Raw genomic sequence first — 12561 nt, 5'->3', positions numbered from 1 at the left:
GTACGTTACAGACCTAGTACTTATTTATCTTACAGCTGGAAATTGGTACCTTTTTGACTGCCTTCCTCCAGTTCCCCCTTCCCCACCCCTGCCTCTGGTAACCACACGTCTGATCTTTTGTATGAGTTTGTTTGATTTCTGATTGGTTCTTAGGAATGAATTCCTAGAAGTGGAATGAACATTCTAGGGGTTTTAAATGCAGCTACTGGAAAGGTTGAGCCAGTCGGAAGTCTCCTTTTCCCCATATTTAGCAACACTGCATGTGATCTTACAAATGTTTACTAAATTTGTTAAATGAAACATCTTTATTGTTTATTATCTTTTATTACCAGCAGTACTGAGGGTTTGGTAGAGTTCTGCTGAGCTTGACCTGGTGGAGTATTGCACCTGTGGAGTGGGGGAGGTGAAACCCTAAACCCTTCTTCCCTCCCTGGTGTCCTCCAGAAAGGTGGCAGCTGGCGACCCTGGCTGCCTGTCCACTGCTGGAGGGATGCTCCCCCACCATCTAGTGGTCGGACGAGCAAGTGTTGGTGAGGTTGAGGCCCGTTTTCCACCCAGCTCCTGCCAGTTTGCCAGGTTGTAGGTGCAGCCAGTTTTCCTCAGTTCTAGAGAGGGCGGATGCCCTCAGGTCCTAGAGCTGCTCTGAGTATCCCACCTCACGGACGGGTTCTGACTCGCATATTTCTGTCTTTTTTGGTGGGTTGTTAACAGTGAGGCCCTGGGTGTGGAGGGTGGTCACATGTGGCCTTTGTCCCCACTGGCATCTATTTTCTGATATTTCACGAGGGAGCTGCCTGTCTTACTCTCGCTGCCATCAGCTTTGATTGCTTCCTCTTATGTGGAGTTCTGGAGCCGTGCCTATTTCCTTTCATTAACTGGAACCTTTAAACATCAGCTGCGTTTTCTGTAACTTTGATGTTACATTTACGCCAAGACGTGTGGATATGAGTGTTATTTTACAGGAACTCTTCAATGGAAAGATATGCCTTTATTCTTATTGATTACATTAATTTTAAAAAGATATTTTTAATCTAACTGTAAAATCAAGGTATGCTCCAAGTAGAAAAGTTGGAAATTTTGGAACATAGAAAATTAGGAAAACCCCACACGTTTATAATTATGATACACAATACATGTGTTGTATTTTTTTGGTGTTTTTCTGTGCTGTTATTGTATGGAGTTTGCACAGCACAATCTCTTTGAGTTAGCACCTGCTTTTTCACTTAATTTCACGTTACCGTTGATTAAATGGCTCCTTTAGATTCCACTGTTTTTAGTTACTCTGACCAGCATTCTCACGTCCTTCCTCTTATAAGCAATGCCGTAATGACTAGCTTTGGGTGTAAACCTGTTTTGGTATTTGGGATTATTTTCTTAGGCCAGGCCCTTAGAGGTGGACTTCTGAGTCACAGGACACAAGGACATTGTTGAGTCTCTACACCTGTCGCTCGGTGACTCTTGGGAGCGTGTTTTCAGGACTTTTGCAATCATGGGCAGCCTCAAGAACAACCCTCTTCCCCCAGTTGGATTGTGCATTGTTTTGTTTATTACTAACATTTAGTTTGTATTTCACTGATCGCTGGTGAGCTTTAACACATGAGTCTTATTTCAGATATCGTATGTCCCGTGTAGTGACCTGATTTCTAATATCTGTGGGATTCTTGGTGCTTTTTCTCCAGTAGTATGAGCTTTCTCTGTGAAGGATGTTAGCTAGAGGAGGGTGTGATACTTCCTCCAGTGGGTTGGTAGCCTTTTTTACTTTCTTCTTTGGACTAAAGTTTTAATTCTAATGTCAAAATAGTAACTTTTTTCCTTTTATTTATTTAGTTATTTTTACTTTTATGCTTGAAGGCTTACCCTATTAAGAGATTTTACAAAGAATCATTTATATTTTTCTACCTTTTTATTGTTTAATGTAGAATTATTAATCCATTTGGAATTTCTTTTGGTATAGGATATATGATAGATTTTTTTCCTTCTTACAGGTAACTAAATTCTATCACCATTTTGTGAATATTTAACTTTTCCATTAATTAATTTAAAAACACACACAAAGTAAGTTCTTACACAAAATAGGGTTTGTCACTTCACCCGTACTGTTTCACTCTCAGACCAGATACTCTGTGGTAACCGTACTGACAAGGGTCCGGAGCAGCAATGTGTCCCACTGGTGTTTTGCCCTTTGTCCCTCTGGTAGGTCTAGTCCTGTAGTTAAGGTTTTGCTGATCACTCTTGTGGAAATTACCTTCCTGAGAGAAAGACAGTGGGGTCTCTAAACACCTGCACATGTTAGCTGAGTTCCACATTGAAAGTAGATGTAGTCTGTGATGTAACTTTTCCTAAAAGGGAAGGAAGTGTAGGATTCAGAGATCTTTCAGTTTGTGTAGAAGGGTCTCGTTCTGTGTGTTACACCTGTGGGATAGGTATTTTCCATTTTTGCTTATCTGTACTTTTGGACCTCTGCTGCGAACATAACATTTCCTTTTTTAGAGAGAAAAATAAAAAATATAAAATAACCTATTTGCTTAAATCTTTCAAAGGAACCTTAGGTTTTTACTGTAATTTGGAAACTCACCTTGTGTGATTTTGCCCAGGAAAGGAAGTTGGCCGCTACAGGCTGCACACAGAACATCAGCCTCCTGCCTGCTCAGCAGATGAGTGGGTGGAGGAAGCAGGGTGCGTGGCCCCTGAGTGGATGGCGCTGTGACTCACGTCTCCAAGTTGGGCTTTGGGTCCCAGCAGGGCCGCTTACCGGCCCTGTGGGCCGTTCTGTGCCTGTGACCTCGCCTGTCCTGAGGGCCACCCCACTGCAGGCGCTGTGCCTGCCCACATGCAGGGTGAGTGCCGGCCGGCTGTTGTCTTCAGGCTGAGGATCAGGTCACTGTAGGTGTGACCCTCATCCTGTGGCCCCCTCCAGAATCAAGGAGCTTTGAACAGGGCCAAGGACATTGAGATAGGGTGTATAATACCAGTTATCCATTTTAGATGATCACTCTGAGGTGCAGATTTTATGAAATTCCTGGGCCCTCTTCTCAGACCCGCCGTAACGCAACTTCTTGGCTGGCGGGGGTGGCATGTGAGTTCGCCTTTGTAACCAGCATCCTAAAGTTTGGTAAATCCTCGGTGACCAAGTCTCTGGGTGTGTACCCTGATGGAGGTGGGCGAAGACAGTCGTGGCAGCTTTGTTTTACTGACACGGAGACCTTCTACATGGCCGCAGTGTAATCCCTGCGCTGGCTGAGCATCTTGCGTGGGGCGGCGGTGGCTGTTTTGAGGGAAGAGGGGCCTGTGGGGGCTCCTGGTCAGGACAGGAGGCTCCTGCAGGGGTGCAGAGATCAGAGCCAGGCATGTCGAGTGCTGCCCCCAGGGTAGTGCCACCTGGCGTGTTTCAGTGGTATTGGTGCCGAGCCCTCTCTGGGTGTGGTCTGTGGGGCCAGCTAGGGGAGCGAGAGGTCCTCACAGGTCACCTCCCGCGACGCTGTCCCTGCGCCTGCTGTCCTCCCCTCACTCAACTGTTTCCTTCTCATTGTTTGCCTGCTTCCTGTGTTTCTGCCCCAAGACTGCAAGCTCCCCCAGGAGGTCAGGGACTCAGCCTGAGTCAGAGAGCTGGGGGATGGGTGTGTGCACTGGTTGGAGAGGAGTGAAGGGGGCCTGGGCTTTGGTGTGGGAGCCCGAGGGTGGCTGCCGGCCCAGACCAGTGTACAGGAGGGTGGGTGAGAGCCAGCACTCCAGGAGTGCAGCACTGAGCAGATGCCTGTGGTGGGGACGATGGGGCCGTGGACACAGCTGGAGCTCTGCGTGGCGTGTGCAGCAGGCAGAGAGGATGGGGAAGGAGTCCCATGGCAGATGCAGAGAGGGAGGTCGCAGGTGGCAGCATGGGGTCCCAAGGTGAAGGGATACAGAGTTGGGCGAGGAGTGGGCGTGGGTGGGCTCAGGTGAAGGTGGTCCCATGCTACACAGGGTCTCGGGATGAGGGGGCTCAGGAGGCGGGAAGTGTGGGGGGGGTGGGGACTGTGTGAGACCCCAGAGAGGTGGTGGTGGGAATTGCCACCTGAGAGCCAGGGTCTTAGGTTGGAGAGTGGCAGTGGGCCAGGAAAGAGTGAGCTCTTGGCAGCTGGGGCCTCGCTTGAGCTGTCACCTACCTGTCTGTCCCCTTTTGGCAGGTTTGTCACGCGGCCCGACGTTAAGCAGAAGAAGATGGCGAGTTTCCTGGACTGGAGCCTATGCACTTTGGCCTGCTCCTCCTTCCAGACCATCGAGGGGGTCATCGCCATGGACGGGATGCTGCAGGCCCTGGTAAACACTGTCCCAGTGGTGCGGGGCGGTCAGCGGTCAGCTTGTGGGGCTGTCAGAACCCTGGGGACAAGCCCTGTTTACCTTGGTTTCGTGGGGAAGTGGTTGGAACACAGGAGGAGATGTTGAACCCCGACAGAACAGTGAACACGGTTTCTTTTCTCTGCTGCTTTGCACTGGGCCCTGCGACTGAGGGCTGGCCCTGCATTGTTAGCGATGGGCTTTCTGCTCTGGGGAAGGGGGTGGACTGGTGGCCCTGCGCATCGCCGCCAGGGGGCACCAGTGCCTGCAGAGCTGGAGCCAGCAGGCAGGTAGGGGCGTGTCCTTCTCGAGCTTCCTGCTGCTCAGATGTGTTACAGAGAAAAATGATTGGAACCAGCTTGAAGGAAATAAGGCAGGTGGTTTGAAATTTGGTCTTGTTCAGATACTCAGGGTATTTGTAACCACTGTACTGAGTGCAGACCTGGCCCCTGGCCTGAGAGCTCCCACCGTTTCCTGGCTGCCTGCTTTGCTTGTCTGGTGGTGCCTTTTCTAGGAGGAAGGATCAATTGAGTTTAATTGGTTAAACTCTGCAGGGGAGGGGAGGCTGCTACACTTGATGCTCTGGGATCAGGGCTCCCCTCCCTGGGCCTTGTGGTCCTTGCTCTTTCATTGCAGTGGGTGTGATTTCGTCCTTGCCCTTGTCTCTGAAGCTGGAGAGCTCAGGGCCCACTTTGAGGAGAGCAGGGCATTTGGAGTATGTTTAAATGGTGGCGTTTGGGCCGTGACTCAGCGTGATGTCGTCTTCTTGGGTGTCATCCCATCTCCTTTCCTTGGCTGTTGCAGGTTCTGGCGGGATGTAGGAAGCGTGAGGGCCTGGGGGAAGTGGGGCTGTTGGTGTGATGTCCTGGGGTGGAGGGACAGGAGGTGGGAGGATCGGAGAGGACAGTCCTCCTCCCTGCCTGCCCTGCACTTAGAATGTTCTCTCATCTGTGTTTTTTCATTTATGATGCCATTGTCTTCAGGAAGGATTGGCATTTAAATGATGAGGGTATCTCAAGACGTTTTAAAAAGAAACCTGGAAAAATAAAACATGTTCCTGTAGTCTGATGAGGTGATCTGTTTATTCATGTGTCCTTTCATTCTGTAAATAAATGTGATATGTTATACTTACAATGGTTTTTAAAAAGTTGAGATGTAATTCACATAATTCACCTTTTTAAAGTATATAAGTTCAGTGATTATTTTGTATATGTACAGGGTACAACCATCACCACTTGTCTAATTCCAGAATACTCTCATCACCCCTAAAGGAAACCCCACACGCATTAGCAGTCCCTCCCTGTTCCTCCCCTGCCATCCCCCAGCCCCTGGCAACCAGTGATCTACTTTCTGTCTTTCTGGGTTTGCTTATTCTGGACATTTCATACAGTGGAATCATGTGCAATGTGACTTTTTTTTTTTTTTTAACATCTTTATTGGTACAATGTGACTTTTTGAGTCTGGCTTCTTTCCTTTAGCATCATGTGTTCACGGTTCCTCCACGTTGTAGCCTGTGTCAGTGCTTTGTTCCTCCTTACGGTCAGTACTCCACTGTATGGGAATTCTTAGTTACTCTGAATAATGCTGATCTGAAATTTTGTATATAAGTTTTTGTTTGAGCATATATTTTCAATTTCCTTGCTACAATAGTAGCAACAGGTTTTTTTTTTAAGTTTAACAATAATTTATTTAAAATTTATTTATTTAATTTTGGCTGTTTTGGGTCTTCATTGCTGTGCACGGGCTCTCTCTAGTTGCAGCTAGCAGGGACTACTCTTCGATGCGGTGCGCGGGCTTCTCATTGCGGTGGCTTCTCTTGTTGTGGAGCACTGGCTCTAGGTGCATGGGCCTCAGCAGCTGCATCACGCAGGCTCAGTTGTGGCTCACGGGCTCTAGAGCACAGGCTCAGAAGCTGTGGCGCACGGGCTTAGTTGCTCTGCAGCACGTGGGATCTTCCTGGACCAGGGCTCGAACCCATGTCCCCTGCATTGGCAGACGGATTCTCAACCACTGAGCCACCAGGGAAGCCCCAGTTTAACAATAATTTAAATATTTTTTCTGTGTTTCTGAGGTTTTTAAAAAATTGTTATGGCTGGCGCATCTGTGATACTGATGGAACACAGGTATCAGCCTATGCCTGTAGGTGGCTCTCGTTCCAGCTGCATGTGTGGGGAGGTGCTTAAGGAAGACTTTATTGCTATGATGGGGGTCAGTGCTGGAGGTGGCTGGCCAGGAATGATGCTGAGTGTTGACAAGAGGGGAGCGGGTGGTCCTGGTCACCAGGCCATTGCTGCAGGGGTCCTTGGGCGGGCAGGGGAGGGAGGTAGTGCAGGGCATCCAGCCCTGGTGAAGGATGGGTGGATGCAGCTGAGATGGTTTATTTGAAAGTTTGAGTGTAAGTGGATTCTTAGTTTTTTGTATGAGTCACATTGAGAAGTCTTAGGTCACAGAGAAACAAGGGTCTGACGAACACAGCCAAGCCTGTCGGTCCACTTGGCCTTGCAGGGTAGACCCGCCCAGACGCTGGTGCTGCTTCCTGACTCACTTTTGTCCTGCTTTAGACCTCCTTCCCCCAGTCTGGAATCTGTGTCCTTGACAGGCTCCTGGGGTCTCCTGCCAGGCCCCCCCGGCCTGGAAGCTGCCTCTCCAGAGGCCGCTGCTGTGTTCAGGTCAGGGTAGCTGAGCCGCAGGTGCCTCCACCATGGGGCTGGAGCCAGCAGTGACCACCCCTGGGGCGTGCAGCTGGCGAGGCCTGTGTAACCCCTGCCTGGACTGGCAGCGGCAGGCCTGTGCGTTCAGGCCACCAGCGAGAGTCCTGGGGGCGCCAGTGCTTTTTTTTTTTTAACGTTTTTGATCCTCTTACTGCTTGTCACTAGGTTGTTCCCAAGTTTTTTTTAAAAAATTAATTTATTTTAACTTATTTTATTTTTGGCTATGGTGGGTTTTCATTGCTGTGTGTGGGCTTTATTTGCGGCGAGCGGGGGCCACTTTTCATTGCGGTGTGAGGACTTCTCACTGCGGTGGCTTCTCTTGTTGCAGAGCATGGACTCTAGGCGCCCGGGCTTCAGTAGTTGTGGCTTGCGGGCTGTAGAGCTGAGGCTTAGTAGTTGTGGTGCACAGGCTTAGTTGCTGTGCGGCATGTGGGGTCTTCCCAGACCAGGGCTTGAACCTGTGTCCCCTGCATTGGCAGGCGGATTCTTAACCACTGTGCCACCAGGGAAACCCTGTTCCCAAGTTCTGTTCCTTCTTCCCCGGGTGGGGCACAGGTGTTGGCAAGCCCACTGCTGCCCTCCTGCTGGCCCCTTCACTGGCCATGAGTGGGGAAGTGCTTTTTATTGGGACATCTCCCCGTTTGACACTCAGGAGGAGAGAAGGCCTCCATTTTCTCTTCCTCCTGAGGAATAAAATGATTTTCCCAAAGGCTTAGCAAAGTTGAACCCTGTGTCCCTGCCCGCTTGTTGGCCTAGAGGAGGAAGCCCTGCGGGGCCGAGGCCCTTTGGCAGCCGCACCCAGGAGCTGTCGGGGAGATGCGCCCTCAGTGAGGGTATCACCTGGTGTAAGAGCCCTGCCAGGGGAGGGGAGGCCTGGCCCTCCCACAGCTCCCAGGGCAGGCACATCCTTCTGGAGCCTTCAGAAGCCTAGTGCTTCCTCTGGAAAACCCAGGTCTTTCTGGAATCATGCACGTTCTTTCCTTTCCTTTTTTTGAAGGAGAAATTTGGTTTAATTGCTGCTACTGCCGCCTGGGCAGGAGGAGACAGTGTTGGTGCTGAACTCTCCCGGGCGGGAGCGGTTTCACCATGAGCTTGTCAGACCTGAACGGGGAGGCTGGGTGTCCCCTGTGCATGATGAAACCTGCAGGTGTGCTGTGCTTCAGGATTGCGTCTGCCTCCTTCGATGCACTTGGCTTCATTCTATCCACCTGCTCATTAGTGTGGGTTAGGCGAAACAGGTGGACTCGTAACAAGTACCATCGAAACTGGCGCTTCATTTTTATTTCCCTTGAAGCCTGTTCCTCTTGCAGGGATGATTTTTAACCCTCTGGCAAGGAAATAAGTGTTTGGCAACTTCATTTCATTGGAAGGCCTCTTTACTGTAGATCTTTGAAACACCCTTTGGTTTAGTCCCTCTTTAAGCATTAGGATTAATGGAAATCTAGGAAATTCAAGGAAGGGAAGCACAATATTAAAAATTGAGGGGCTTCCCTGGTGGCGCAGTGGTTGAGAGTCCGCCTGCCGATGCAGGGGACGCGAATTCGTGCCCCGGTCTGGGAGGATCCCACATGCCGCAGAGAGGCTATAGGCCCACGAGCCGTGGACGCTGAGCCTGCGGGTCCGGAGCCTGTGCTCCGCAACGGGAGAGGCCACAACAGTGAGGGCCCGCGTACTGCAAAAAAAAAAAAAAAAAAAATTGAGGCTGGTGGCCATTTGAACTTGCTGCGCTCCGCTCACACTGGCAGGCATGCCGTCTCCGCTCTGGCTCCTCAGATTAGAGACTGACTGACAGGTGGCTCTGTGTGCTTCCCGAGGGCGGGCAGCGGACGGGGCGCGCCATTCTGTTTGCCAGCTGCTGGGGTTGTCCCCCCTTCACAGTGAGGTTCTTCTGTCCGTTCTGTCACTGTCACAAGTACACCTTGTTAAAGGGTAAAGCAGTCACAAACAAGATTAAAGAGCAGGGAAGTGAAGACAGCAGATGCCCACAGTCCCACAGCCTGAGCCCCTTGTGGGGAGGGCGGGGACCCTGCTTTGGCACGTGGTTTAAGGACGTGGAGGAGCCTCATGTCCAGGTCAGGGTGGCTGTCGAGCAGGTGGCCCGCACCCTCGGACGGGCAGGCCGCACCCCGGATGCGCGCCCCAGACTCCAGACGTGGTTGGCTCTGTCCCCCAGGGAGGAGCGGGTCCTACAGCAGCACCTGAGATCCCAGCGGGGGCAGCCCCTCTCCATGCCCCCGTCTGTGGAAGGGAAGCAGCAGGCCTCTGGCCTCAGAGCGTGGCGTGAGCTCACCCTTGAACTTGAAGAGAAGGCACTTGCTTACCCAGAACATTTCTCATGTGGCTTTGATTCCTCTTGTTTCAGGATTCTTTGGAAATGGCACCCTGTGGTTTCATTAAAGTTGTTTGGCCAGAGGACAAAGTAACCAAACTGGGCTTTTTAGTCATAGCACTTGCCTGGGGCAGGGTTTCCGGTGGAGGAAAACGTGGTAGAACGATTTGAATGTGACCATTTTCAGGGTGTGGATGTTTATGTAATGTTCATGTGCTCCTATAGGATTCAGGTGAAATAAGGCATCTTCAGTTTTCTTGGGGGTCTAAGATGTGGAGCAGCCAACTCTGAGGCTGCTTTAATCTCACGTGACTCTGTTTTATGCGTGGCGGGCTGCCCAGTGCACGGGTCTTGTTAGAACACGCACTGTGTGAGGCTTGTCTCCGTTCACCGGCGGCCTGGTTTGTACACCTGCTGTGTGATGGGGTGATGTGTCCTGCTGGACAGGTGTGTGCTTGCAGGCAGCCAGCCTGGGCCCACGCTTGCACGGGAAGGGGCTTAGCCATCGCAGTGCCTTTGCCTCTTGGATGAGAGACAAACACAGAGCGCTGTGCTCTGTGAGACAAATGCAGACTGCTTGGCCAGTGTCCCTCCACCGTGGTGCCCCACCTTGTAGCCCCCACTTACCTGGCTGCCTGGCCACCCTCACCTTCCCTCCAGCACAGGGGTCCCTCAGGCTCTGTCTGTGCCCGACTCTCCACTGACCTTAGTCCTTGGTTTCTGTCCTTGGTCCCAGAGCCCTGGTTCTGTGCACCTGTTGTGCTTCAGGCTCCGCAGGTCAAGGTAGCGTCTTGTGCTGTGGCTTTTCCCTCCTCCCGCCTGAGTTGCGAGTGAGACCCAGCCGCAGAGGAGGATGCTGGCCGGTGCTGTCTGTGCTCTCACAGGCTAAGTCCAGGGCCGAGCCCCAAGGTGGGGAGGTGGCTTGAGGCGTCTCTGAGGCTCCGCCCTCCTTTACTGGTCCAGTGCTCGCTGGGCTGTGCTGGCCACTTCCCTGGCCCATCCTTCACGCTGTCCAGGGTCCTCTCGGCCATCTGCCTGCTGCTGCCCTCCCTCCATTCAGGGGCTGGTCCAGTCTGGAGGGTCCCTCTGGGCAGTGACAACCGCCTCTGGGTGTTCTGGGTCCCATGCTGCTTTTCTGCTGCCCAGGTCGCCTGCCCTGTCAAAGCCCGTCAGTGGGCTCAGCTCTGCCCATCTGGTCCCAGGCGAGGTTCTTCCTCCCTTTCCTCCTTGTGTCTCCTCTTGTCTCACTTCCGCACAGAGCCCCCTCCTCCCCCTGGGCTTGGCACCAGAGCACGACCCCTGCCACTTCCTGCGTCCGAGCCAGCTCTTCTCGGGACGCTCCCCTGTGTGTCACAGCCTCCTCCTCTGACCTCTGCTCTGGGAACTGCAGGCTTTATGTTGATCATTTCTAAGTTTCTGTGGCAGGAATTATGCCTTTTGCATCCTTCACACGTCACTTCGTTAGGCAAATAGGAGATGTATGATCAGTGTTTTTGGTACTTGTGAATTGACTGAGAATTGATTTTTATCTGAAGAATCATTAGCACTGAGTAAGTGGTCCTAACAGGGCATGTTCGGGAGGGACTGGAGTCGACTGGTCTGGCTCTCCCTCCAAGATTGTTCCTGCAGGTCTTTGCCATCCTCAGGCTTGCTCTTCCCATAGTGGAGGTCGAGGTGGGGCAGCATCTTTGCTGACCTTCAGACTGATTCTGACCCTTTTAAGGGAAGAGCTTTTAGCTTTTTTTTGCTACATGGTGTTTGAAATTCCTGTATTAGGGGCGGTAGAAAGCCTGCTTGTGCCTGTACCTTTGTGTGGTTGCTCATGGTTTGTAGAGTCTGACCACGCTGTCTTGGGGTGGGTGGGCTGGACGAGGGCCACCCCGAGTGGCCTCCCAGTCATCCACCCCCTGCCCTGGAAAGCTGGGCCCCTCTGTGTAGTAGGACCACAGGCAGCCCAAACGCTAGGGTCTAGGAGGGGTCATTTAAACGGCAACATCTTAATGCAGCTTGTTATTAGGATCCTGACTTCCGCGGGGGCTGTTTAGAACATTTGAGGAAGCTGGGTAGATAATAAGGTGGTGGAATACGTCGTTATGAGCAGATTGACATCTGAAAACAGGAGGTCACAGTCGTCAAGTGTCCTCTGGGCTCTTGTGCACCGTGCAGCCTCATCTTCCAGACAGGACGCAGGAAACTGCAGTCAGTGACTGGGGCGGGGCAGGCCGGGCCGTCTCCCCTCCTGTGAAGGTGTGTGTTTATGATTGGGATTTCACTGTTAGGTTAGGAAAAGATTTAACATGTAATGGGAAGATAAAACTAATGTGATTATTTTGATCATTTAAACATTTCTTTTTGAAGTTAATTTTTATTTACATATTTGTGTACTTAAAATCCTTTATAGTTTACTTGATATAAGTGCATTTTATCAGAATTGTATTTTTTCATTCTGGGTCCTAGCTGATAATAATCAGCTGTTATCCTAGCCATTGAAAACTCAATTTCAACAACTAAAATTTTTCCACATTTGGAAGTTTTTTGTTTTCCCCTTAGTGTATGCAGTCCTGAGGAAGTAAACCAGGCACCCTCTCGAGAGAACAGATGTCTTGCTTCTTCTTGGGGTGGGAAGTGCCTCTGGTTGGGCTGGCTTGCCCCTCCCCTCCCTCAGGCCTGGTCCTGAGCACAGTCTGGTGGGCATGGCCTTCAGGCCAGTTGTCCTCCTGTATTTCTTAGTGATCCCCTGTACAGTTTCAGGTTACTGTCATTTCTTGGGGTGGTGGTGGCCCTCCCCCTCCCTTTTATTTTTGCAAGCCAGTAGTCGTGTGTGTGTGTGTGTGTGTATGTGTGTGTGTGTGTCGGGGTGGAGGGTGGTGCACGTGGTGGGGTTCTTCTCCTCTGACCTGCAGGGAAGGGGGGCCTGGAGCGTGAGTTAAGAGAATTCGTCTGTATAGCGCCCTTGGGTGTTACTCAGAGGGCGCCAAGCTGTTGGGCTTTGTCGCCTTGCATGGAAGGTGTGGTCCCGGCTCGGCTCTGTGCCTCCAGCAGGGACCATCAGTCGAGCTCTGGAGTGGCGTCCAGCCTGAAACTGTTGTGTCAGTGCTCATGGTCCTTTCTGTTTACGTTTTGTCCCCTTCGTGTGTGCACATCCAGGAAGAGCTGTGATACTGGGGCGTGGTCCCCTCTGTTGCCCTGGGACAGGACTCAGGAGCA

At 51.5% G+C, this 12561-nt stretch overlaps 1 protein-coding gene across 2 annotated transcripts in view; it reads left to right on the top strand.

The window, feature by feature from the left end:
• The window catches only part of TBCD (tubulin folding cofactor D), a 177047-nt gene that overhangs the window by 24235 nt on the left and 140251 nt on the right, over positions 1–12561 (top strand). For both annotated transcript variants that reach the window (XM_060132925.1, XM_060132924.1), the window contains exon 7: positions 4164–4296. In XM_060132925.1, the coding sequence (XP_059988908.1) occupies positions 4164–4296 (133 nt within the window). The remainder of the gene's footprint in view (positions 1–4163; positions 4297–12561) is intronic.

Source organism: Lagenorhynchus albirostris, chromosome 20 (assembly GCF_949774975.1).
Source record: "Lagenorhynchus albirostris chromosome 20, mLagAlb1.1, whole genome shotgun sequence".
NCBI classification, from domain to species: Eukaryota; Metazoa; Chordata; class Mammalia; order Artiodactyla; family Delphinidae; genus Lagenorhynchus; species Lagenorhynchus albirostris.
The sequence above is the reverse complement of the archived record's forward strand: the minus strand, read 5'-3'. Positions and strand labels throughout refer to the sequence as shown.